We start from the raw sequence: 26,369 nt of genomic DNA, 5'->3' as shown, positions 1-26,369 counted from the left end.
TAGACAAAGATCCATTTACCCTTCATTTAGCAAATAAACCCTATTTTAATCTGCAAGTGGGAAGGACGCAGGTGTGGAGTTTGCTGCTTGAAGTGACAACAGTTTTACAAAAAGCTACTGTAGTAAAGACAGTAAGTACTTGACAGCTATGGCAACTAGCATTTCAAGATAAAATTGAGTTGTGTAGTTCTAAGTTTAACTTTTCAAATTGAATGAACAAGAAAGGACTGATTTAATCCAGAATTGAGAATGGCTGAGTTGCCAGTTGTGATGACAACAGCAGCTTTAGGAAAATAATTTAGCAATGACTATTGCAGGTGGCATTTAAAGCTGTGTAAAATACGAATAATTCAAGGTTGTTTAGGAGAAAAGCTGTCACTTGTTCTGACAAGAACATCTTTAATAAATTAGGAGGGGGAAATGAAGGAGTGTATATTATTTATAATTCAATCATGGTCAATATAGTATGGCTTTTTTGACAAAAAAAAATATACAAAAAGTAAACTCTTTAATGTCAAAGAGAAAACATTTCTAAAAAGTAATGTCATGTTTTTTAAAAAAAGTGACCGAATTCAACAGCAGTTAAGCCAACTGGTGCTAGTAGTCTCAAAATTAGTGAAATGGGGATCACCTAAATGCAGTGAATGTTTCTCAAGTGACTGTAGTATAAAGACACCTGTGTCTTGAAGGTCCAGTCACTGGTTATAAGTATTTCAGGCTACCATTACACCATGAAGACAAAAGAACACTCCAAACAACTCATAGAAAATGATGTTCAAAAGTATAAGTCAGGGGATGGATACAAAAAATTCCAAGGCACTGAACACCCCTTGGAGTTCAGTTAAATCGATAATCAAGAAATGTAAGGAATATGGCACACTTGTACCCCAGATCTGCCTTGATCAGACCAGTGAGAGAGGCCACAAAGACACCTGCGACTACTCTAAAGGAGTTACAAGCTTCAGCAGCTGAGAAGAGAGAGACTCTAAATACAACAACTGTTGCCCAGGTTCTTCACCAGTCAAAGCTTTATGGGAGAGCGGCAAAGAGAAAGCCACTGTTGAAGAAAACTCGATATTAAATCTCAGCTAGTGTTTGCCAAAAGGCATGTGGGAGACTCCATGGTCGAGTGAAAGGAATGAGACCGAAATGGTGGTTTTTGGCCGTCAGATCAGACGCTATGTTTGGCGGACACCGAACACTGTACATCACCACTGAAGCACGACGGTGGCAGCATCATGCTGTGGGTATGCTTCTCAGCAGATGGCCCTGGAAGGCCCTTTAAAAGTAGAGGGTATAATGTATGAGGCAAAATCCTTAAAGGCAATCTTATTCAGTCTGCAAGAGAACTACAGCTTTGGAGACAATGATCAAAGTATACAGGGACAGATAGAAATGGTTTAAAGACAAGGGCAAGCGGGATTGAGACCTGTCCACACAGACTCAGTGCTGTGATTGCAGCATCTAGATTGGTGCATCTACAAAGTACTGACTAGAAGAGGGTGAATATTTATGCAGTCACTTATTTTATGTTACAATGTATTATTTAATTAACATAGCATTGCAGAAGTCTGTTTTCACTTTAACATTGAGTTTTTTTGTCAAAAAAGCCTTCACTTTTTTTTTTTTTTAACATTCATAAAGAAATGGCTTTATTGATTAAACAGCAGGAATGATGTTGGCGTTCACCACTTACAATGTCAACATCTGTGTAACGGTCCATTAAATAAAGTCAATTTAAGAGTGAGTTTTGCTGCAAAATGTCAGTCTGTAAATAGTATAAAAGTAAGATATAATCTTTCACATATTACAGTGATTACAAGTTTAAATCAGTCTTATTCGACCCTGAAAGAATCCACCCGGACTGAAGTCTGACAGCTTAAAAACTTTCCCAAATAAAACAATAAGTTCCCTCTCGAGCTGGCCTCTATCTGGTGAAATATGTTACCAATATAGAGGCTCACAAGAGAGAAGATTTGGGAACACTACAATAACAGACAAGGCTGTGCGGCTATCTTCTGGTCCCCGGTCACGCCGTCGTATCTGTCAGACCCGTAATGACAGAGTCCAGGATTTAATTTTAGCTCGACTGGGCCTTTCACCTCACCACAAAATTTGTGTTTTCTTCACAACACTTCATTTTGCTGCACTAATATACTGCCAGCAAAAACACGTGCCAGATGCGTGTGTAAGTATAGTTCAGACATGCTAAAACACACACACAACAAAAAAAGCCACTGCTGCTGCCACTGAGGGATGGTATTTGTACAGTGCAGACACCCAGGATCTGCGTCAGTGTATTGCATGTCTCTATCATTCAGGTCGGATGTCTTTACAAACTAACCCGATCATTTGTGAAAGGGATGGAAATCTCATTTTACCAGCCATTTGGCTCATCCAGTATCAATTTACAACCTGCTCTGTGATACTATCCAGATCATTTCAGTCACGATAATGTTGCAGCGGCTTCTGTTACAGTGGCAATGATTCTGCTCACATGGAAAATGGCTGTAATGGTTGTGGATTTCATTCAATTGTTCTGGGCTCTGCCACTGTGGCCACAAAACAGCAAATTGAACAAATAAGGGAAAAGCCGATAGAGCCTTGAAAGGCTGAAATCCCTTTATGAAAATTTCCCATTCAGTGGAAGGGAAACCAGACTGGACAAATTCTAAATTTCCTTCACACAGCCGTCATCGCTGACATCCATTTCAGAGCACGTCAGTTTTCATTTTCTATCAAAGCCTGCATGAGCACGGCTGAATAAGCTGCTGTGTCAACACAATCTAAAGAGGACGGATGGGGAGTTAAATTCCATGTTCTTCAGTGGCTTAATGGTGTAGCTCAGTGGAAAACCTCCACAGGTAGAAACAGTCGAGGGAAGCCCTGGGGAGGGAGAGATCGGGGACAGGAAGTAGAGGGATTGGGTGCAGCTGTCATCAAGAGAATATCGATCATTGCTTCCCTCTCCCTGTCGTCATTTCCCCCCTCTGTGCCACTGTAATGTCTCTCATCCTCACCTTCTTTTCTCCTTGACTTGTACTAATCCTGTCCTCTACTTAATGAAGCAGTGACCTTCCCATGTCCTCCAGACTGGACTATGATGAACACAAGTCCAGCTTCAGTATCAGAGATCATTAAGTAAAGAAGAAAAGCCCTTTTCAGTTGTAATCCTTAGCTTTTAAGTCCTGCTTGATTTGGCATACATCGAATGTGTCAACTAGTGGTAGAAGGTTCAGTTTAACACTATATCCACACTGAGGTTGGGTATTTTCAATAGTGCAATGATATTTTTCTTTTTTAACATTTCTTTTATTTATTTCTGTGCATGCCAAAGATAGATTTACAAGCAAACACCTTTAATCCAGTGCAGGAATAGCAAAGATCACCTCTTGTACTGATAAAAACCAACAAGAGTGATGTAAAGGAAATAGCGCTGATGTCAGGCCAAAACCTCCTATCTCCAGAATCACCAATTTTCAGGAAACGAAAAAAACTCTGTATTTTTGTAGTGATCTACAACTGAATGTTCATAGTCAGCATCTTTTTAACACTTTTATTTGGGATGCATGATAGTATCGGTTTGAACATTTCTGCTAATATTTACTAGGAATGCGCACGATTATCACTAAAAAAAAGTTAATTTATTTAAGTAGCCATCCTGGGATTTACAAGTTGGTTAAACAAATTTCTCATCATTATTATAAAAACATGCTTGTAATCCTGGTCGATAATGCTCTTTTAAACTGTAATGAACCTCCCGCCACTAGAGGCCGCTGTAGCTTCAGTTAATGGCCGCTGCTTTCCTGTCTGGCACTTTACGGATATAAACATGATAAGCTCAGCGGTTAGCGTGTAGTAGGAACAGCACGGAATGACCGTTTGTTAAAGTAGTAAATGGAAATAAAGTGGTATGTAGGCCGTTGAGGGCTGAACTCACGTATAACTTCCGCCTGAAGTGAAAAGAGGCCACATATCAGAGCACGATATTAAACTGCAAGGAGGAACGAAGGTTGGTGGTGCTAGCTTGTAATGTTAGCCTTTCTGTAAAGGGTATATCATTCTAATGTCCCACCTGCTGACACAATGACCCTGTGAGGAATTTAACTATTTTCTAAGGATTTTTCCTCTTTAGATTAGTTGGTTAAACAGAGTTTAAATGTGTGTTTAGCTGAATACGGAAATAGAAGAACATCCTTAAAATTTACAACCAATATTTTGTTTAGAAAAGTCTGCCTCTGTCAACTGTCAATATTGGCTGTACAAACAAACAATTTGGTGGAGTTTTGGATGGGAAAAACAGACCCACTTAGCTGGTGTCCTTTTCTTTATTTATCATCTTTAAATTGTGTTTTAAGGACTGAAATGTGTTCCTTGTCAAGCTTTAAAGCTTTAAGGGTTTTTTTTTTTTTAGGTCTGGACTACATCTAATAGATGTCAGTGTTGGCCAAAAGAATTTTTTAAATATTAGCGAATCAGATATTGGGAAAAAAACAATATCTTTCATCCATACTTTTTATTGGTTTGACATTTTTGAAAACCCTCAGACAGATATAAAGGGTGACCAATAGCATGGATTTTTCGGAAAACAACTAAAATCATAAAGAATGGAGATCCAAGGTTTCGGCCCAATGCCAGCGATTTATGAATAACTTTTACATGAAAAATCTAGACTGGAAATTGTATAAAAAATTGACTTGTTGAAAATCTTTAGATATGGAAATTTTTAACTTCTATTGATATTGATTCCCTTATCAGTACTCTATTGATCAGAGTTCATATTGATACTATTATTAATATTTCTATTGTTTGGTGGAAAGAAAACAAGTGTCAACTGATTGATATCATTAGAAGACTGAAGCGTTTAGGAACAACAGCAACTCAGGTGGAAGACCATGTAAAATCACAGGGCAGGGTCTTGATAAGCCGTATAGTATGCCAAAGTCACCAACGATCTGCTGACTCCATAGCTGAAGAGTTCTGAACTTACACTGGCAGTAATGTGAGCTTCATGGAGTGAGTTTCCATGGCCGAGCAGCTGCACTGACGCTGGACTGTGGAGCAGTAGAACCTTGTTCTGTGGAGTGATGAATCACGTTTCTCTGTTTGGCAGTCTTATGGGCGAGTCTGACTTTGGCGGATGTTGGAAGATCATTACCTGCCTGACTGCATTGTCCCAGCTGTGAGGTTTGGCAGAGGGATAACAGTATAAGGCTATTTTTTCATTTTGGACAATGCTATTCTTCCAAACCCACGAGTTACACTGTTCTAGCTATGTCCTTTTCTGTTTTTTTATTTCTTTTTTATGAGCAGCGTGCCTAAAACGTTTTGGATTTATTAGAGGTATGAAAGGAAAATACAGTACTCTGTCTGCAGTGAGGATATGATGAAGAAAAGCCGCTATGCTGAGCCCTGATGGTACATGATCCGCTCGCCACTTTCTATAAGCTGAACACAGAGTATAATATGTTTTTGTTCTTTGCAGTGTTGACACAATTGCATTGCTTGCTCAGTATATTCTTAATGAACCTTACTAGAAGTTTTCTTTTGCACTCAAGGCAAGCCAATGATCAAAGAATTGCTGGCCTTGCTGAGAGTATTCCTCATGTTTATGATTAAGTGTTTTGGCCCCCCTTTGCTTTATCTCACCTCCTCCAGCCCCCCCGAGGATGAAGCAGGAATAATTTGTAAAAGAAAAACCATGCAGAAAAGGAGCTTTGTTTCTACGTGAAACCTTCCAGTCAGCTTAGGTAGGAGGGGAAAGAAGAGGAGAGAAAAGACGGAAGGAATGATGGACGGCAGGGAAGAAAGAATAAATGGGAAACAAATGACAAGAGGTGGAATTGAGGGGCTCTGAATCCTGCTCTCACCTTTCCTTGAACCCCGTCCTTCCACCTTCAGGCCCCTTTATTCAATGAGCCTTGTGGCTTTTTCCAGCGCTAGTCACCCAACCATAATGATCCATCATTGATCCATGACAGAGGGACTTCTCTCACCACTTGCAGCCACTTATGTGTGTCTTCTTGCCAAATTGCACGGATGTTGTCAGGCTTGGTCAGGTCCAGGCTTGTCCCAGAGTTTCTCTGGCTTACATTCATCATCATTGGGGGCTAGCTTATGGCCAAACATTGGACGGTTTGTCCACACAAAGGACGAACAAACAGTGTTGAACAAAGACTTTTGTACATCTGAAGCTTTCAGCAGGGAATGGATTTGTTTCATGCTCTAATATCTCTTATTATTATCTTTAATGGCCATATTCCACCCTCATAATCCTCAATCCTCCCCTAAACCTGTAATATCTCATCATATTGTAATTTGGAAATCAGTGCAGGTATGAGCTTTGGGCTACTTTCAGATAAGTTCAATTGGACCGAGTGAAGCTCTATTTTTACCTCTACTTATATAAAATTGCAGTGGAAACAGAAACCAGTCTTATTGATCAAAAAAAGACACCTTAGAGCACATAAATCAATTTTAACAGCCTTAATAGACTGTCGTTTTTGTAAAACTGTCCAATGGTGTTGGATTTGATAACCCACTGGGATAAATTCATCACGCCTATCATCATTATCATTATCATAATGATACCCTCCATCACTTTTCGATTACACCTTCTACCCATCACTATCAATTATCCCCGAAACCACAAATCACCAGGACGTGTCGAGAAACAGATCCCTCAGCGGAGTGTATCCCGGCGAAGATTGAGGTCTAACCGTGCGTTGGTGGCGAGGGATGTAAAGCCCGAAAAAAATAAAAGAAAAAAATCAATGCCTTAACTAAAGTAGCAAGTGAATTATTGATGAGGAGTGTGTAATGGGATCCCAAGTGTCTATTTCTCCCCCCAACTTAGACTGCTCCATGCTGCTGGAGCTGCCACAGTCATAGCCAGTGAAGTAGAAATGAGGAAGGTGCCAAACAACCCCCCACTCATGTCTCCAGCGGCAAAGTAGCTGACCTGAATTATCTGGTGCTGTTTGGCTGACGCCACCAGCTGTGAGGCTCACACGCTCTTACGGTTTGACATCGCTTCTAGAAAGCCTTGTGCCCGGATACATCTGCTGCGGATAACCTACATAGTAAAGTCAAAGGCTGTGTCATCTGTGTCAAATTTAAAAGTGTGTCAAATTTACTTGAAAACTAGAACTACCTCCTGGAAGTTATACGGGCTTGTAAAATCCACAATTACCAGATGGAAGTACAGTGGTGGGTCTAGAAGAAGGGCTGGTGTGGTTTCTGTGGTGATGCTTAGAAATCTCATAAGGGATGAACTTGATGCCAAATGACATTGACCCTTGAACTTTAAAAATCTTATTTATTAGATATAAGGTAATGTGTACAAAACTCCTGGAAACTGCAAATTTTTATCCAGGCATGCCAAACCTCTCGTAAAACTTGCCCTTGAAGACAGGGTGAGCCGTGAACACAGCAGGAAGTATTCAGAAATATTCACATTAAACAAGAGTTGGGGTGAGGATATTTTGTCCTTTGTGCGACCGGTGTAATCTGGATCTGTGGAAACTTCCTCATTATGCTTGTGCTCACCTACATTTTTTTCTCTTCTTCTTTCCTCACATTGATATAGATGAAAAAAACTGCCATTGTTTGACTCTGTTGCTTCGTCTATGTCATCTCTTTCTTCATGAGACCCTTCTCCTCCCTTCCAAAAAAGGGAGTCTACCGTTGTGAGGTGCATTTTTGAACAGGGACATCCTGTCCTGATTTTTTTTTCCTAGAAAGTGCATGTGTGAAAAAGGCTTTTGTTAACTTTTCAGCACAGCATATTAGTTTTTACCTCTTCACAAAGAAAACAAAGATGGATTCAAATGGAAGTTTGGGAAAGCTTTAAGGAGAAGAAGGAACAGCTTACTGTTTAACTGGAAAGGATGACTTTTAACAGATTAAATTACTATATCCATTCACTGTAACTAGAAATACTGCCTGGCAGTGATATTCCTCCACAAAGTTTCCAATTTTTGGACAGTGACAGTGATGGGTCAATAAGAAGGGCTGGGCTGTTTTTTTAAATGCTATGCTGCCAGTGAGGCTGGATGACCTCCCCCTATGAGATCCAAGTTGTTATCAATTCATCGTTGAATGTGAGTGAATATATGTGCAAAGTTTAGAGAAAATCCCTCAAAGCATTCTTGTTCTTAAGGTACTGTCTTCACAAATGAAGGACACAAGCCCCGTTACCTTGACCTTTGACTCATAAACTCCCAAATCCAATCATTTCATCCCTCAGTCAGGGTGAAAATTTGTGCAAAGTTTGAAGAAAATCCCTTAAAGAGTTTGTAAGATCTGGTGTTCACAAGAATGGTGTGGAAGGCAAGGGGTGAACATGAGGCACACTGACCTTTAACCTTGACTTCCAGAATCTTACATTTTCACCCGTGGTTCAAAGTTTGATTCAAATCTGCCCACAAATCTGTAATTTTAGGTTTAGCTGTGTAGCTATGAGGTAACGTATCTGCGTAGCTTACATAGCTGCTTGTGAACTTAGCTTTAGCTGCGTAGCTACGTAGATAATGTGTCTGCATAGCTAACATAGCTGCTTTGTAAGCTTTGCTTTAGCTACATAGGTAACGGAGCTACGCACGCTACTTCTGCTGCATGTGTTTTCATGAAGGACAAGCTTTTTTCCTGTAAGCAGACTGTTTACTCTGCTTTATTAAACCATTTGTGAGTAGGTTTTGCAGGTAAGCCTTGTTTTTTTTTGGTCTCCTAACCGTTGCCAGGATTTTTTTTATTGTCAACATAAAAGGGGGAAATAGATACATAAACACAGGCTTATTTTTCTTGTTTTAGCCGTGGGTTTTGAACCTTTTTACACACAAAGACCCAGCACACCCTTTATGTATTTCCATAAAAATGCAGGCACTTTTGTTATGCAAAGCTCTTTGTATGCAGAGAAACTTATGTAACCCAGGTAAAGCACAAGCAGCACTTAGATGAAGTGTCATAACTCGTGTTTTATCTTTTTTGGTAGGATTTAGTTTCAGATTTATTGAGTAAGATTATCCCAGGACCCCTATGATTACAGACCCCATTGGAGACCAGTTACAGTGCAAAACTTAAAATGTCTGTCAGGCTAAAACACCCTTTTTCTTATGTTTCTCCAAGCCTGGGGTTTCCTTATGTAAATCCTGATTTCCTATATCCTTTTGACTTGGGGAAATCAGAGGATGTATTGTTTACCCACATCACCAGATTGAAGTTTTTTCTTCAGCAAACAGAGAAGGCAGGCATCACTTCTGCTTGGCTGGAGAGGAGGCAGAAATGGGGAATGTGAATGAAGGGAGCGGCCAGGTGAGACCTGAAAGCTGCCTTTGTGTGGCAGCTGGCAGTGCAAACACTGCCCTTCACTGTGAGATGTTCTCCAAACACACACTCAGATACACACGCTAAAGTATACTGTAAATGTTGGGGAGTTACGGGGGGATGTTTGGTGAAATACAAGGCAGAAAAACCGTTGAAAAATGTGAAAATGTTACAAAAAAAGGCCTTCATGTACTCTCTCCAAGGTTAACAGACAATTTAGAGCCATGCAGTGGCTGCGTTTGCAATGTGCGTGTCCAAATTTTCATTTCAGATCTTTAATGCTGTCTTATTTTCTCCTTCAATGCTCATCAACTGTATCTGGCTCAGCTGAACTGGAGCTTGAAGAGCATGATACTATCTAGTCCCTTCTGGTGCTCCACTTACTATCGCAGAAGTCTGTTCCAGGAGTCAGCACACATTGCGGGGCAGATGAGACTGTAAATATCCACCCTTTTTCACAGGAATGTGGAAGTAATAGAAGGACAGAGATAGAGGGGAAGGTTGACGTCATGCAGAGATGGTTCTGATGTGAGGCTAATCAGGGATGGATGCCTCTTTCAGTGTGCGCTGAGGTGTACTTTTCTCATTTTTCTCTTTATGAGCTCAAGCAGAAGAAGTACTTTGACAGTTTGGAATTAAATGCAGCCTGTGGAAGGTTACCTTTACTCCACCATATGTATATGTAGCAGTCATTTTTCTGTGATGTCCAGATCAGCATGGGAAACTCAATGCTGTGATAACGCTGTACTGCTGATATTCAGTTTTTAAGGGTTAGCAGCTCTTCAAAAAATGAAAGGAATGTGACGTTTACTAAGCATTTAACTGCATTTTTGTTGTCCAAAAACCATAAGGGCAATAGATGGTTAAAATAATCATGTTTATCATGCCCTTTTTAGAAATATAACAACTGTTTGACATCTCATTAAGCTACATTACAGCGGCTGAAATTGATGTGTACATGTTTGCTAGATACTCTCATTAGCCTACAAAAACACAGATAAGACTAGTTATATATAGCTTTGTAGCTATATATCTACATCAAAACACCCGATCTGAACTGTTTGTTAGCTGTTAACATTAGCTTAAAAATACAAAATGCTTTGCTTGCTAACATCATCGTTAGCCACTTTATTTAGCAGATGTAGCTTGTTGACATAAATGTCCTATGCAGAACAAAGTCATTAGCTGTAATCAGTATCATAATAGCTAATATGATAATGTTAATGGCAGCTGAGAAGCATCCCCACAGCATGATGCTGCCACGTGGTCCTTCACAGTGGCGACAATGTTCAGTGATTGGGCTAACCAAACTGCACCAAAAGTTGCTTGGAGTGTTCCTTTTGCTTTGTGGTGCAATAGTAGCCAGGAATACTGATCAACCAGAAGGCTTAGAAATTATAGCTTTTTTGCATTTTCTTGCTTTCTTTATCTGCTAGTCATTTACCATAATGACTGGCTAAAGAGGAATATGGCCTATGTGTGAATATGGGGAATGCAATGGATTTTTAAGTGTTTTTAAAGTGTGATTTGGGGTTGCAGCTTCAGTGCCCTTTGGCCTTCCAAGCTTGTAGCATCTCTTAAGACAGATTTTTCACAACTAGCCCTGGTGTGTTTCTCCTCGCTGGTTGCAGAGCGGCCACTCTTTCTGTGTACTGATCTGTATTCTTGTTTGTTTACTCCTCCCCAGGAGAGGCCCTGCAGACAGCAGTCGCGCCAGGCACCATGAGGCAGCAAGCTTGGCCTGAGAGAGCGGAGAAATCACCCTTCATCACTCTCAACTGGACTGGGCAGGGGAGGAAATGCACACAGAAGCAGCAGCAGCAGAGGCAGGCTAATACACTCATCTGAGAGTACAGTGGAGAGCAAATGGGGAAGGCAGGAAGAGATTGAGAGAGGGGAGTAAGTAACTCAGATTTCATCATCATAAATGGCAAAGTGGACTGGGCTGCACTCAGAGGCAGGGATGCCCTTGTTAATGCATTGTCCTCCGTTAGAAGCTCCTTGTTAGAAATCACAAATCGGTCCCCCGCCCCTGTGAGGCTACTGAGCTGAGGGGCTGAGGAGAGGAAAAAGAGAGGACGAGAGAGACAGACCAGAAAAAAGAGACTGTGACAGGCCCCCATGCAGGCGCGTAAGAAGTATGTTCTGCTGGGCTTGTGTGCGTGCTGCTGGCTGGTGCTCTTTTATTGGGGTGGAGGAGTCCAGCTGCGCCTGCTTCGCCTGCTGACGCGGCACAGAGGGGAAGTGGTTCGCCCCTGGCCCAATTGGACTGACAAAGCTTTCCTGCCCCGCTATGCCCACCTGGATGAGCTCCAGACGGACCCCGGGACAGCCGAGTCACCCCGCCAGCGCCGCCAGGCATGGTCTGCCATTTATAAGGACAGTCGCTGCCGCATGGAGACCTGTTTTGATTTCTCTCGGTGTCGCCGCAGAGGAAGAGAAGGATTCAGGGTGTATATTTATCCATCGGAGAAAAATGATCGGGTGTCGGAAAGCTACAGGAAGATCCTGACGTCCATAGGCGAGTCGCGATACTACACATCCGATCCTCGAGAAGCGTGTCTGTTCGTGCTCGGGATAGACACCTTAGATCGGGACCAGCTGTCAGGACAGTTCGTGCCCAATGTGGATGAGAGGATCCGTGGTTACCCGCTGTGGAATGACGGGCGCAACCACCTGATCTTCAACCTGTACTCGGGCACCTGGCCTAACTACACGGAGGACCTGGGCTTCAACATCGGCCAGGCCATCCTCGCCAAAGCCAGCCTCAACACGGAACATTTCAGGCCAGGCTTTGACGTCTCCATCCCGCTGTTCTCAAAGGACCACCCGCAGAAGGGTGGAGAGCGAGGCTGGCTGGTGAGGAACACCATACCGCCGCGGAGGAAGTACCTCCTGATGTTCAAAGGGAAGCGTTATCTGACGGGCATTGGCTCGGACACAAGGAACGCTCTCCACCACATCCATAACGGGAAGGACATTGTGTCGCTGACAACGTGCCGACACGGGAAGGACTGGGAGAAGCACAAAGATGCCCGCTGTGACCATGACAACTTGGAATATGAAAGGTGAGACTGGGGTCATACTGCTGAATGGGAAGTGGTGTTAAAATGAGAAACGAGGCGTGAGCCTGTTCGCAGCTATACAGGGATTTACAGGCAACAGAGTGTCAAGCAATCTTTTTTTTATGTGGAATACACAGTAGTGTTGTTCCATTTGTGTCTTATTTGAACTTAACATGCTGTTTTATTGGTCTTTTAGATGTCACTGATTTTCTACTGGCAGTGTCAGTGGTAGTGTTTTGGGTCCCACTGGTTATTTTTGTCTCTTTTATTGCCTCACAATTTGTGACTGCTCTGGTTTATGATGTTTGGCAGTTTTCTCTGATATCTAAGATTCTAGTCACAGCCTTAAGTCTCAGGAAATTCAGATTCAGGTCAGTGTTTCACACTGCTTCCTTGTTCTTGTATTTGTAAAAGCACAGTTGAACATTGGTTGCAATGCGGCCAGCTTGTAAGAACTGACCTTGACCTTTCATTTTACACAGAGCCTGAATAAATATAACAATATGTGCTTGTCAAAATGAGTGTAAAAACAAGCACCTACACAGTTGAATCCATTCTGTATCTGGGTGTTTACCACTGCAAGACAAAAAGCAACAGCTAATTAATTACAAATGAAACTAGCATGTGTAATGAGCCATAGCAAAGGTCACTACAAAGAATGGCTTTGTGAAATCTCTGAATACCTTGTGGACAAGGCATGAGGTGCAAAATGATTGTTATTTTTTAATCAGTCTCATGTTGCACTGGCTTACCCTTTCAGCATAGTTTCAATTATATTTTGCCGTTTGCTGATTAGATTGTGGGTGGAGTGGTTTTAAAGGAACTGGGAAATGAGATTCCAGCATCATCTGCAAGACTCGGAACAATGATTCATTAGTTCAACTAATTAATTTCAGCATATGACCTTTGCTGGGGTTTGAAAACATGCATATACAGTATACTATTATACACAATAAGCTTGCTTGGTCATGGCCTTTTACAGAGTGGGTTTCAAGCTTTTGTAGGCCATTGTTGAGTTGTAATGAAAAGCCCAAGGAAAACACACCCATCTGCCAATATGTTGCAGTAACATTTCAGTAAACATGCTTTATCCTCCTGATTTTTCCTCCCACTGACTCTTTGGAGCTCACACAGTGGAAAGCAGAGTGGAAAGATTCTGAAACACTGGATTTTAAAAATTGTCATTCATTACCTCCACCAGTCAATCTTAAACTGTATAGTATGAAATCATAACCAATGTTATCTCAAGACATTATTAAAGGAGGGCAGGTTTAGACTACACTCTCTGTTATATTATTGATAATGACCCCATTAATCCACCATAAGCACTTAGCAACATTCACCAAAGTTACAGCAGCAAGGAAAGCCTTTTAACTGCCAGATACCGAAAGCAGAGCCACACTCATGTTGAACAGCGGTCTAATGAAGCTGTGTTGGGATTGTGAAAGGATAGAGCAGGGGTGTCTAAACTTTTCCACAGAGGGCCACATACAAAAATATATTAGGATGGGGGGGCCACTTTCATATTCCTCGCCATGAGGATTTTAAAAAGACTAATCCAATGTAAGTTAACACATGCGTAGTGATTGAGTATGCCTAAATGGCTAGGTAATGGCTGACAGGGCAAATAGACAGTCATTTTGAGGATTTTGGGAAGCCAATCAGTTATCAGGGGGCCTGTTTAGCCCTGGCTACCACTGGCTCTGCCCCTGAAAATTATTTGTGCTATTTGCTATTTGCTGTGATAATCCATCAGGGCGTTATTAATCACGACATCTTTTTCTCAAAGTTTTTGTTTACAGATTTAACACGGTAGCCCTCCCTTGTGCTGAAAACAAGAAGTACAGTACAGTTAAGCACAAGCTTCATGTTTTAATGTGGGCCATATTTCATTTCATCTCTGGAATTTGCCACAGGCCAATCAAAAATGGGCTGCGGGCCCCATTTTGCATCCAGGGCATAGTCCGGACACCCCCTGGAACAGAGGGAAACAGGGAATTGGGAAATGCAGAAAGAGGGAAGAAAGAGATGCATAAAGAGAGAAGAGGGAAACAGAAAGGGAGAAGAGGGAGATGCTTATAGAAATTAGAGGGGGTGGGGGGCGCGTGGTTGAGTGGTTTAAGATGCTGGGAGGCCTGGGTTTGAATCCGGCCTGTGGCCCTTTACCGCATGTCTCTCCCCACTCTCTTCCTTGTTTCCAAGTCCATCCACTGTCCTTCCTCTATCTAATAAATGCATGAAAAGGCCCAAAAATAAACCTTTAAAAAAAAAAGAGAGAGTGGAGGGGGATGCAGGAATAGAAAACAGGGAGACAAATGAAGTGAGAAAGGGAGGGAGAAGAGCGAAATGCAGCTAGAGAGAAGGCAGGTTATTCGAAAAGGAGATGCAGAAAGGGACAAAAGGAAGGTGCAGAAGCTAAAGGAGGAAAGTGTAGCAAGAAAGAAGGCAGGGATGCAGAAAAATCGCAGAGGGAGTTAGTCAGGAGAAGAGGGAGATGCAGTAGAAAAGAGGGAGATAAAGAATTATAAAAGCTGGAGATACAGAAGGGAGAAGATGGAAAGGACTAAAGATAGAAGAGGGAGATGCAGGGATAAGAAAGGAGGGTGATACAGACAGAGAGAAGAAAACCAGAAAGACAGAAGAGGGAGATTTAAAAAAAAAAAACTAGGAAGCTAGCATTGCAGCCAGAGTAAAAAGATAGGCTTTTGGCTCTCCTGGCCATAAATCCATCTTTAGAAACTTTTTTCCACAAAGTTACTTCACAGAAAGTCCTGAGTCCTGGAGTCCATTGCACTGTAGAGAAGGAAGAATAGGAAAGACGCTTGAAGTTTGGTTCCACACAGAGTTATTACTTTCTATTAGTCTTTGCAATGGTAGCCTAATTACAAAGTTTATGTGAGGAACTATACCAACTTATAGCAAAGGCCTCTTCGACTTCGAACACTTTGCAGTAAAGCTCTCTGAAGCTGAAGTGCTGACAGAGCTCCTCATTAGCTATAAAGTCTGTGCCCGTCCATTCATACACAGAAAGGGTGGTGTGATGGTGCAGAGCATTCACAGACAGGAGAAGATGGATTTCAGTGAGAGCATGAGTAAAGAAAATGAGCATAAGGACTTGGAGCTTCAGGAAACTGTCTAATGAATTATGTAAGACTCCTCTGAGGTGTATGACAAACACAAGTAGACTGTAAAACACAATTTGGAAGACCTGTCATTGTTGTCTTTATTCCATTATTAGACTGTAAATCAACAAAGATATTTTAGGTGTTCAGAAGCTTGTAGGAAATGGATCATTTGTCTGATTAATACTTAGAATAACAGACAGAAGGCTTCAAAACCAGGAACAGCTTGAATACTGACAGACTAAGGGGGAATTTTAAGAATTTTTTAAAGAAAAATATGGTCGATCTGCAATTTTAGAGCTGAACAAAACAAAACTACATTAGCTACAACCCTACATTGTCATAGTCAAGTCAAGATATGAAATATACCAACAACTGCTATTGGTTAAATAACATCAAGCTTAAACATGCTAATGTTATTAAGTTTGTAGCTAACTTATTGGTAAACAGCTTGTTTATCTTGGTTGGGGGCTCAGAAAATCGAGTGTGGAACAAATGACAGTTTACACCTTCAATTTATGCTGTAACGAAGGTGATATGGTACTGTTAGCATGCTAGCGCGCTAGCTAAAGTTAGCATCCGCTAGCTAGCTAACATATGAACGGCAATGGTAGCAGATTTCACTCAGGCCAAAGTCATTTAAGGCAAAATAAGTGTTCTTTCAGCAAATAATGTTAACATTAAAATGCAAATTACATTAATAAAATGGTGTCTTAAAAAAAGCTGTCAAATGTTGATCATAATCACCTAATGTCTGTTCATAAAGAAAGTGTATGCTACTGTATTACGGTTTAAAACAGAAGTAGGACAATATGAGAAACATTGATAGTCAAGATAAGATTTACTCTGTAAAATTGTTGATTAGCAAAAATGACCAAGAAAACATGCTAGCTCTGCTCAGTCTCAAAAACTCTGAGCTAGCTCACAGTTCAGAGTGGAGACAGAGTAAAGTTAAGAGATGTATTGGCACCGTAACATTTTTTTTAACTATTATAATGCAGGCTGAATAATGTAAGAGCCTAGTCAGTAGCTTGATAGTAACTGGAGTAAGCTAGCGGGCTAAATAGCAACAAAATAGTTGCATGAAAAGGTGCATTACCATGAAAATAAGTGGTTAAGAACCTTTTTTTTTAAGATAAAACTGCTAGACAGTATTTCAATATTGGTAGATAGAACATTTCACTTTGGACCTACAAGCCAGTGCAAACTGTAAAACTCAACCTTTTTAGCTCTACCAGTAGGCTGGTAGTAGCCTACAGCTAAGCTGAAATTTTAACATTGTTAAATCTATTGGATTGTTAATGATTTTATTACTAAATGAAGTTAAGAACAATGTTTGATGATTAACTGATAACTTAAATGCTTCTTCTCTTTGGCTGAACAAACTTTGCTAGCATAAGAAAATCCTGCTAAACTACAAGAACCCTCATTTAATCAGTGCTGCCCGGAGGTGGCAGTTATTTTCAGTTGCTCTCAACATGAATGCTCAAAGCAAACGTTTTCAAACTATACAAAGTGACTTTTCAAGTGTCATCTACCCTGAGTTCAGCCGTTAGTGGGCGGGTATGATCCAAGCACACTGCTAGCTGCTGTGGCTTCTAACAGGCTACCTTCAGCTTGTTTACATTGGGCCAGGCAGGGAAGGGATGGAGCTCCTCAGCACTGTATGAATGAGCTCATTTATTCCACACAGCCCACTACTCACTCACACACCCGGGTGGGCAGGGGGGCGTGTGTGTGGGATGTGGGAGCAGGGAGGGGAGGACAGAGGGGGGAGATGGGGAGGGTCCCATGTGGTATTATGTGGTAGATTTGGATAACAGCTCTGAGGGTGTAAGGGTGTGAATGGGGAGGCAATGTGAGAGACAGCTGCCATTTTAAGAACTAGAGGGATATTTTTTTCTCTCTCCTTTTATGTAAAGTCTCTTTTTGTGGATATGTGAGGAGTTTCAGCCTTGTGGAGGGGCAGGGAGGAATGGAAGGTGAAGGATCTATCTCTTCTAATGAGATAGGAGACGAGGATTTTATAGTGTAAAGACAGAGAATAAATACAGAGGGAAAAATGGCATAAATAAACCACACTAGGAAGGCATGGGCCTGGGAGGGACCCACCTTTACCCCTCCATCTGTCTGCTTTTTTGGCATATTCTCCCTCTATTTTAATAAGTCCTCCCTTTTCTATCCTGTTCTTTCAATTCACTCTGTGTAATATTAGCCAGAAATCCTGCACCTAAAAACACAGGGTCTAAAAATAATAGTTCATGGCATGAATGCAGCCTGTATGTGTGACTGTCAGACTTCTATATGCATGAGATTGTGTCTGTGTGCCGCCGTCAGTGAGGTTCTTAGAAGGTGGTGCCAGGTTAATGAGCACATGCATCTGGTACACCAGCAGATTAGCCCGGAGGGACCCGGACAAGACAGAGACAACAAAGGGCATGAGGCGGAGGGGGTGGAGCCGGAAGGTGGAAGTAAGACGGAGCGAGATTCAGACGGATCAATAGGCTGTTGTGACATAATTCTTCTGTCTGACTAAAAGCCGTAAAATATCTGCTCCCTTCTGAGAGGATATACTGCCTCAGAGAAAAAATATTATTTTTTCTAAATTTAGTTGCCAAATGAGACAAAGGGAGATCTCTTCTTCCTTTTTTTGTTTTATAGCTTCATTTTTTTAAAACTTAACTATTGCAGTGACAGAATTCAATATCACTCTGCACTTTAAACCAGCCAAATACAAAGAGGCTAGTTTTTCTGGTATGTAATTTGTACTTCTACTAACGACTATCACAGTGAAGATTAATGATGCCTTCCTAGAAGTACCAAATCTAATTGTATCATTACAAATCTGATTAGATATGATTGCAAGCCACTGTGTGCTGATTTGTGTTACATCGCTTTAAACCTTTGCATCTCTTACACTCAGGTTGACCCTCCTGTTAGTTAACTGTAGGGAGGTCACAGAGGGCCAAACAGTTCAATCATATAGAACACAGTGATGATCTAAGGACTTAAGATTCATTGTAAACCTCAGCCCCCCATGGCATACAGCATCCAAAGATTTAAAGATTGATTTAGATTGAGAAGATGCATGCAGGTACAGAACATCCAAGTGATCAATCAGAGGCATAAAAGTTGCAGCAACGAGCCTTTTCTTTGCAGCAAAGGAAAACCAAGAGTTAATCCTGAAGTAAGAGCCCAGACAAAACTTCTTCTCAATTACAAAGCTCCTAATGGTCAGGAACCAACCTATCTAAAAGAGCTCACAGTGCCAGATTATCCCTCTAGATCCCAAAATGCTGGCCTGCTCGTCGAACCTTCAGTCTCTAAAATTAATATGGGAGGTAGATCCTTCAGTCATCAGGCACCTCTCCTTTAGAATCATCTACCTGTCGGGGTTCAAGAAGCTGACACTCTCTACCTTACGGAGTAGGCTTACAACTTTCCAGTTTGATAAAGCTTATAGTTAGAGCGGGCTCAGACCTGGACCAGCCCTTAGTTACTTATACTGCTATAGGCTTAGACTCTTGGCACACTGAGCTTCTCTCTCCTCTCTTTCTTTATCTTTCTATGCATTCATATCATGTCACTGTGGTGAGTCTTCATGTTCTAGTTTTGTCATTCCTGGCCCCTGTGCCATAGAGATTTAGCTGGATCTGTGGGATAGGCGACCTGCTGTTGTGGACCCACCTGACTCCATCTACTACTTTTATGATCATTATAATAATGATAATTTAAGTTATTATTGTTATTAATAATAAATGATAATACATTTTATTTATAAGCGAGTCTGGATTTGAAAAGAGGAAGAGAGTCAATTTTTCTGATGTCTGGTGGGAGTGAGTTCCAGAGTTGGGGAGCAGAGGGGCTGGAAGCTCTGCTCCCTGTGGTGCTGAGGCAGGCGGAGGGCACAGGGAGGTGATGGAGGAGGCTGATCTGTGGGATCAGAATATGCAGACTGGGTGGTATTATTATTATTATTATTGTTATACACAACTCTTCCTCTAGTCCTTTCCAACCCCAGTGCAGCTTTGACAGAAGGCTGTCAACCTGGGTCTGTGTAAAGTGTCTTGAGATAACTTCAGTTATGAATTGGTGCTATACAAAGAAATTGATTGATTGCCAAGTTGCTCAATATGAAGTTTAAAAGTCAGAGAATCATCAATCAAAACCCAAGGTATTTATAAGAAGACAAAAATTTAATCCCATCACTCTGAGATGTGGCTAATTACAAAATATCTTTGACCCACAGTTAGTTTGTGTCTATCAGCTCTACATGTTAATTTACATTAACAATTCGTGGTGTAATGGTAGCCAGGAATACCGATTAAACAGTGACAGGACCTTCCAGACACAGGTGTCTAATTGTGGGACTACTAGCACCAGTTCGCTGGACCCCTGTTGAATTAGATCGGCCACTTTAAAGGAGGTGAATGCTCAAAGCAAAGACGTAATCCACCTAAATATATCCTATATACATGCTTTATTTGTTAGTTTTTACCATATGCTGAATAATTGCAAAAAACAAATTGATTTTCTGTTATAAACCAATGATACCATCTCTATGGTTAGCTTAATGGTTTAAAAACAGATTGAGTTAAAGTACCTTTGTCTCCCTTAGTATCTATTAGCGTAATTTTACTCTTTTTACAGTGCATAATGGCTGGTAAATGGAACCCAAAAATCCCATTAAAATCTGCCATAGGGAAAAGAGACATCTGAAAAGGAACAGAAGGTGCCTGGAAATACTTTTCTGGTCTATTGAATTGGTGTGTAACTTTAAATGTGAAAGTGTGTATCAGTGTGTGCATGGATTATAGATGATAGGAGAGAGAACAGAACGAAGCAGCAAAGAGACAAGTTGGAGGTAGGACACAGAGGAACCAGAGGCAATAAGAGCAGCAAGACAGAGGGGAAGAAAGGCAGAATGTCATATGATAAAGATGACAAAAATGGGGAGAGAGCGAGGGATACCGCAGGCAACTCAAGGGGAAAAAAGTGAGAATGAGACAGGAAGGGGAGGGCGACAAAGAGGGGGAGTAAAAGACAGAGGAGAAAGAAGGGAATTGGAAGAGAGAGGATACTTAAAGTGAGGGAGAAGCTGCGCTGCAGCCTAATGGCCTAGTTTCCCTCACTTTGGAGGATTCTCGAAGAAAAGGGGAGAGAGACGTTGCATTGTACAGTGAATGTAAATGAGCGAAGTGTGAAAAACAGTGTTTAGGAGATACAAAGGTACACCAGGAGACGCAAAGTTCTCAGCTCGCTTTCGACCAACAAAAAAAGTGCATGTTTGCTCAGAGAGGGAGAAGCGTTCATTTGAGATGGACATGGGAAGAATGAGGTGATGGAGAGGATGTGTTAAACGCTGCGTCTCTCTGTTACAAACCCATTCTTCATTAGTCAGAACTTTTCTTGAAGGAACTTAAGGTTGTCTACAAAGAAAAGAGTGAAAAATCTGACTTTAAACCAGGGTTTCAGTATGAGGTGAATGCAGAATACTAATTAGTTGAAAGACAACTTTCAGAGAAGAGAGGGTGATATATGCCACGGTAGAAGTTGGAGGAAAATGCTTTAGAAATGCTCCTACGCATATGCATCCTGAAGAGGAAATTTGCAGGCTTATGAGCATGTAAAAACAGCCCAATAACACCTACAAAGGATTTCAGTGTGCGGCGTGAAAACTGACTCAGCTCAGACAAGAAAACAGTATCGTTATCTGGCCGCATACATAAAAGAAGCCTCCTATTGTCGCCCTCTGTACAAGCACAATTCAAATGTGGGTGTTTGCTGTGTGTCAGCATCTGCAAACCTCGCAAAAAGGCCGTGTGCTATGTGAGAGTTTGGCAAACCAAATAAGAAATGCTGTGGTCCACTGTAATTAAGGCCAGTGAAATTGTACCTCTGAAGATGCTGTGCTTTGTGTTTGTGGTTTGTGAGGACAGTCTCTACTGTGCTTGGAATACTTGGAAAAGAGAGACAGGCTGTGTTTCTCTGGCACTTCTACATCCTCCATCCATTTTTTACTCATGTCCAGCTCCTCCACACATGGGTTGTCCTCCCAAAATGTGCTTTTGTTAAGCCTTGTCAAACATTTTAATGATGGCAAATAGGAATGGAGCAGCAAAGGTTCTACTAAAAGGAGCTGAAATCTAACATGCTTTCTTAAGCTGGGTACACACTACAAGATAATCATGCTGATTTTGGACCAGATTCCTTCAGTCTGACCACAGTCAGCAAAAGCACAATTATCTGATGGTTCTAGAGATTAATGTGTCTGATTTTCCTGTAGTGTGAGGTGTGTTAAGAGTGATTCTACCCTCCTTTATCTGCTAGGAACATGCTCCAGGCTGCTCTGATTGGAATCTCAAATACTAAAAGATCAAATTTTAGATATAAGACATCCAGTTGTGTGGGGGGAACACAGAGGACAGCCAAGCATGTAGTCTCTTCATTGTTGTCAGGAAGCAAGCTGAAGACGGGCGCACAACAAACAGCCAGGGCAGGAATAGTAATAAGGATGAGTATGAAATTATAAGACAGATTTCGGTGCTTCATTTTGGTACTCACCACCCCAATGCAATCCCTGCCAGTCCAAAGAAAAGGGATGAAATTTGTTATGTGAAAAGTCACACCTGTTTCCTTTACTTACGTCTTATTTCTGAATCATTATCGATACCAAGTTGGCTTTTTTTCAACTGTTTGGGAACTGGTTAGGCGCCAGCACCTTTTAAAACATACCATTTTAGCACCAGTATCAGAAAGAACTCTAACAGTACCCAACCCTAGATGGTAAATGCGAAGCATAACGTTAATTCAATCAAGAGAGACTTAATACTAATAGTTAATAGTTTAACAGTAATTTATTTTACAAGTTTGGAAGACTGAAATGTCTTTGGCAGAAAGATGGACCTCGACACCAGTGATGTATAATGGAGGTAGCTGGGGTGGAGGAGGATATCAGCTGTTGCATTTAAACAACTGACTTACTCAAGAAAGGAGAACTGGTTTTAAAATGACACCAGCAGGATTGGATAGAGGAGATGTGGCAGAGTGGGTTTAGCTCAGAGCTTAAGTGAGTAGACATCTGTACTAGTGACATCCGTACTAGCGACTACCAGAGCAGGAAAACAGAGCACCGAAAGATATACTTGTGAGTGAGTGATTATTAATGAATGAAGAGATGAAGGGAAATGAAATTGATTGTTGATTTGTGGCACCAGAACAGCTTTTTAAACAATTTGCCCTGCAAAAAAGTGTGTGCCAGGTATTGGAGACAAATGTCTCTGTTTTTGTTGTTTTCCGGTACACAGTTTGGGGGAAATGTTTGATAAAAGTGCACGTCTGTAGAGATGGACCACTTAGAAAAGTTTCCCAAATTTCCCCCAAAGTGCTGCATTTTAGTTTCCTTTAGCTTGCTGCTTTTAACTAATAGCCCACATCTTCAGTGTTTTAGCTACAAACAAAAGTGATCAGAAGTAACAGGAGATTTGACACTTGAATTTGCATGCTGATTGGCAAAAACATGACTCTTAATCTGCACTAAGTTCTTTTAGGGTGTATAATCCACAAGTGTGAACTTTATCCTGTAGTCACAAGTCCATTTTGTGTATGCAAGATGTGAATTTCACCTAATAAAGCAAGGCGATGGAAATTTGCAATCCAGTGTCTGTTGTAAACAAGACATACATTCCAGTATGACACACCATGTGAACATATTCCAGTACAGTCTAACAGTAAGCCTCTGCATACCACCATCTGTAAGACTTCTGGAAACTTGAGAAAAGCCTAATAATGCTATTTTCATTAGCAGATGCAAAAGTATACTGTTTGATTTGGTCAAAAAAGCTATAAGAAACAAAACATCTAAATGCATTCATGTTGAGGTGAGATTGATTCCATACTAAATTTAGATTTTTTTCATACTCAGATCACTGTTTTACAGATCTATGTGACTTTATGTGGATGCCATCCATATATTTTTTTTACCTACAGTAGGATCTGGTGTTCATAAATACTGGCAAACCGACTCATTCCAAGAATCATTTAGTAGTTTCAGGTTTGACTTTTTATGAAATCTGAACTTTTCTTCTTGTACTATGTTTCAGCCACAACTATTAGAGACCAAGACACTTGATATTAAATCCAAAAGGCATGTTTGTAAGGTCAGGAAAAAAGTTATATCCATTTGAGTTCATGGTAATGCTGTCTTTGGCTGCAATATGCGCTTGGCGAAGTGTTAGCTCTGTGTTGGCGGAGGTTTAGCCTCACTAAGAGTCAGACTGCTCATCTGAAAGTCAGGAATAAACCACAGCTTTCATTCCTCAGTCTTGCAAAAACAAAATTTTATTCTTGGTCAAGTACCAACCAGTGAAAACCTGCTTGTCATTTTTCATTAAATGTTTGTGGTAAAATGTTTGTCTCCCTCCTCATTGTTTCACTCTCTACTGTTTGAGTCATACTGGTTGCCTCCCACTTCCTAAATGATGGTATTTTGGTATGAGTTTGTCATCATGCATATACTTCTCCATTCTTCTAAGATAGGTTATGATTTATCCATCCAGTCTGAGGGCATTTAATGTGGCAAAAGCTTTTTGTTTACAAGTCACACTGACAAGACCATGCAGACAAACCACCAACACCACATAAGATATACAAAGATTGTGTTATACAAGTGCTGGAAAACATCAGCAACATTTTCTAACAAGACCAGAATACACAACTATTTAAAATATCTTGCACATTTACCAATATTTATTTATATTGATTTATTGTATTAGCTTTGACACTTAAAGTGTACAATATGCACATACATGTAGATAGGAATGCATGTATTCTAAGGTACTTGAATTCTTAAATATGGTTTAATTCTTTTTTTAAAATATATGCTGTACTGTGTAGAACTTTTAGCCATGTTTGGGCCAAAAATTGAGGCTGAAGTAAGGCATAGATATGTGCAAATTAGCTGCCTGAGGGCACCATTGTGCAGGAAGGAGGATTGACATAATCCTGGTCATGCCCTGGATGTCCTTGCATGTTACCAGGGGCATTAGTGGGTCAAAATAATCTGTAGAAAAAATAACAAAGTCCACACCTTCATGGTAGAATAAGGGGTGGATGTGGTGAGTAAGCACAGCCTAGGGCAGGGGTTCCCAAACTTTTTAGCCCACGACCCCCAAATAAAGGTCTCAGAGACTGGGGACCCCCACTGTACCTGAAGTGGTCTACGCATAGCTGAACACAGCCATGCACATTCAAGAACAGTCATGTGTGGATTTGCATGTTAAGGATTTTTTTAAGATTAATTTAATTTCAGCATAAATCTCACCAAATTACCATGTTTTTTTCACATTTTACTAAATGTATGCATGTATTTTCATAAAATTGGTCAAATATACAATTTGAAATCATTTAAAACATTCGTTTCTTGGAAGGTATCTGACTCTAAGTGTCTTGCAACCCCCACTTTGAGAACCAAGGGTATCGTCCAGCAAGATAGCTGGGTTGCCACAAGCCCCTGATCATGCTGTGTATGTCCCAAGGGCCAAAAATACTGCTGGAGGTCTACGGACGTATTGCCAGGGGTGAAAAAGCCAGGACAAAAGAGATGTCATAGAGCTTGACAGCCAAGGTCGAGCTCCAAGGTCAAACTCGATGGCTGCCGGGCAGCTGGGTTGCCACCAGCCCCTGGTCATGCTCTTAATGTCTCAAGGGCCTGAAAACTGCTAGGTGTTTTACCAGGTGTGAAAAAGAGTGCACAAAAAAGATGCCGTCAAGCTTGACCTTGGCTGCCGATCCAAGGTCAACCCAATCCCCTGTGATATACAGGCAAGTCATCATAAAAGAGGACAATCATTTGTACAGAAAGGATTATCAGTATCTTTAGTGGTTTTGCTGCTTTATTGACCGATATTATCTTTCAAAGGATGCACCAAATGTTGGCCTGTGATTAATCTGTAGCACCCTGTATACCTAAAACGACATGACTGTACATCCAACGAGAAAGTAACGAAAATTATCTTTATGCTTGTTTTCTGAAATTTTACTTAGAAAATATGAATTAAAAATTGCTGCAAACCAAATTTCTGTAGTGAAAACTTTGGGATTTGTGCACACACACGCCAATGTAAGGATTTTGCAGTTTGTAGAATTCATTCTTTGCACCCTCTTAGCATCTATCCTCTTCTCGACCCCAGAACTTTTTCCCTACATCTTGTCTTCTTCCCCCTTTTACACTTTTTTTTTCTGACTGTACTGTACAGAGTCCTCCTACAGCTGACTGCAGCCTCCTCCCATATTCCTAAGCTCCGGTATGCATAATTTATCAGAGGACTGGGCTTCTACATGAAGGGAACTTTTTTGACAGCGCAGCTTTGTCTCTAGTGCTCCACAGGATTGTCTCGCACGCTATTGTGTTGGCTGCATGCACATGAATGCACATACACATGCTTACAAACTCAGATGCACAGTGCCTTCTTTTTGCTCTTACTTGATAATCTATGCATTCCTGCCAGCCCATCCCCCCGACTCAGCGCTGAGCCTTCATGCATGTTTTGATGATCCGGACAGCATGTGAAAGGTTAGAAGAGGGAAAGCTCTTACAGTATATCAGCCTCCGAGTGTCAGGCAAGGCTTCATCTAATCCAATCTGGAAGAAGCAGCAAGTCGGGTAGCTCGCTGGGCTCAGGCATGTTGCCCTCTATCAGCAAGACTGACACCTGCACTTCTCATGCTCAGGCGTAGTGATTTATTCATTTCTTCACTCTTAAATTAGATTTACAATCAGGCACCTTTTTCAGTCTGTTTCATAAACCATTTTGAAGGTATAAAAGTACATTGTGAGCCACGAAAACAGCTTTATTGA

At 41.1% G+C, this 26,369-nt stretch overlaps 1 protein-coding gene across 3 annotated transcripts in view; it reads left to right on the top strand.

Annotated features, from left to right (window-relative positions):
- LOC121524170 (exostosin-1c) overlaps positions 1 to 26,369 on the top strand; it is a 165,311-nt gene that overhangs the window by 16,242 nt on the left and 122,700 nt on the right. For all 3 annotated transcript variants that reach the window (XM_041809428.1, XM_041809430.1, XM_041809429.1), the window contains exon 2: positions 11,012 to 12,392. In XM_041809428.1, the coding sequence (XP_041665362.1) occupies positions 11,446 to 12,392 (947 nt within the window). In that variant the 5' untranslated portion in view covers positions 11,012 to 11,445. The remainder of the gene's footprint in view (positions 1 to 11,011; positions 12,393 to 26,369) is intronic.

The sequence above is a fragment of the Cheilinus undulatus genome, linkage group 16 (assembly GCF_018320785.1).
Source record: "Cheilinus undulatus linkage group 16, ASM1832078v1, whole genome shotgun sequence".
In the NCBI taxonomy this organism is placed as follows: domain Eukaryota; kingdom Metazoa; phylum Chordata; class Actinopteri; order Labriformes; family Labridae; genus Cheilinus; species Cheilinus undulatus.
This window is presented reverse-complemented; position numbering and strand designations above follow the sequence as displayed.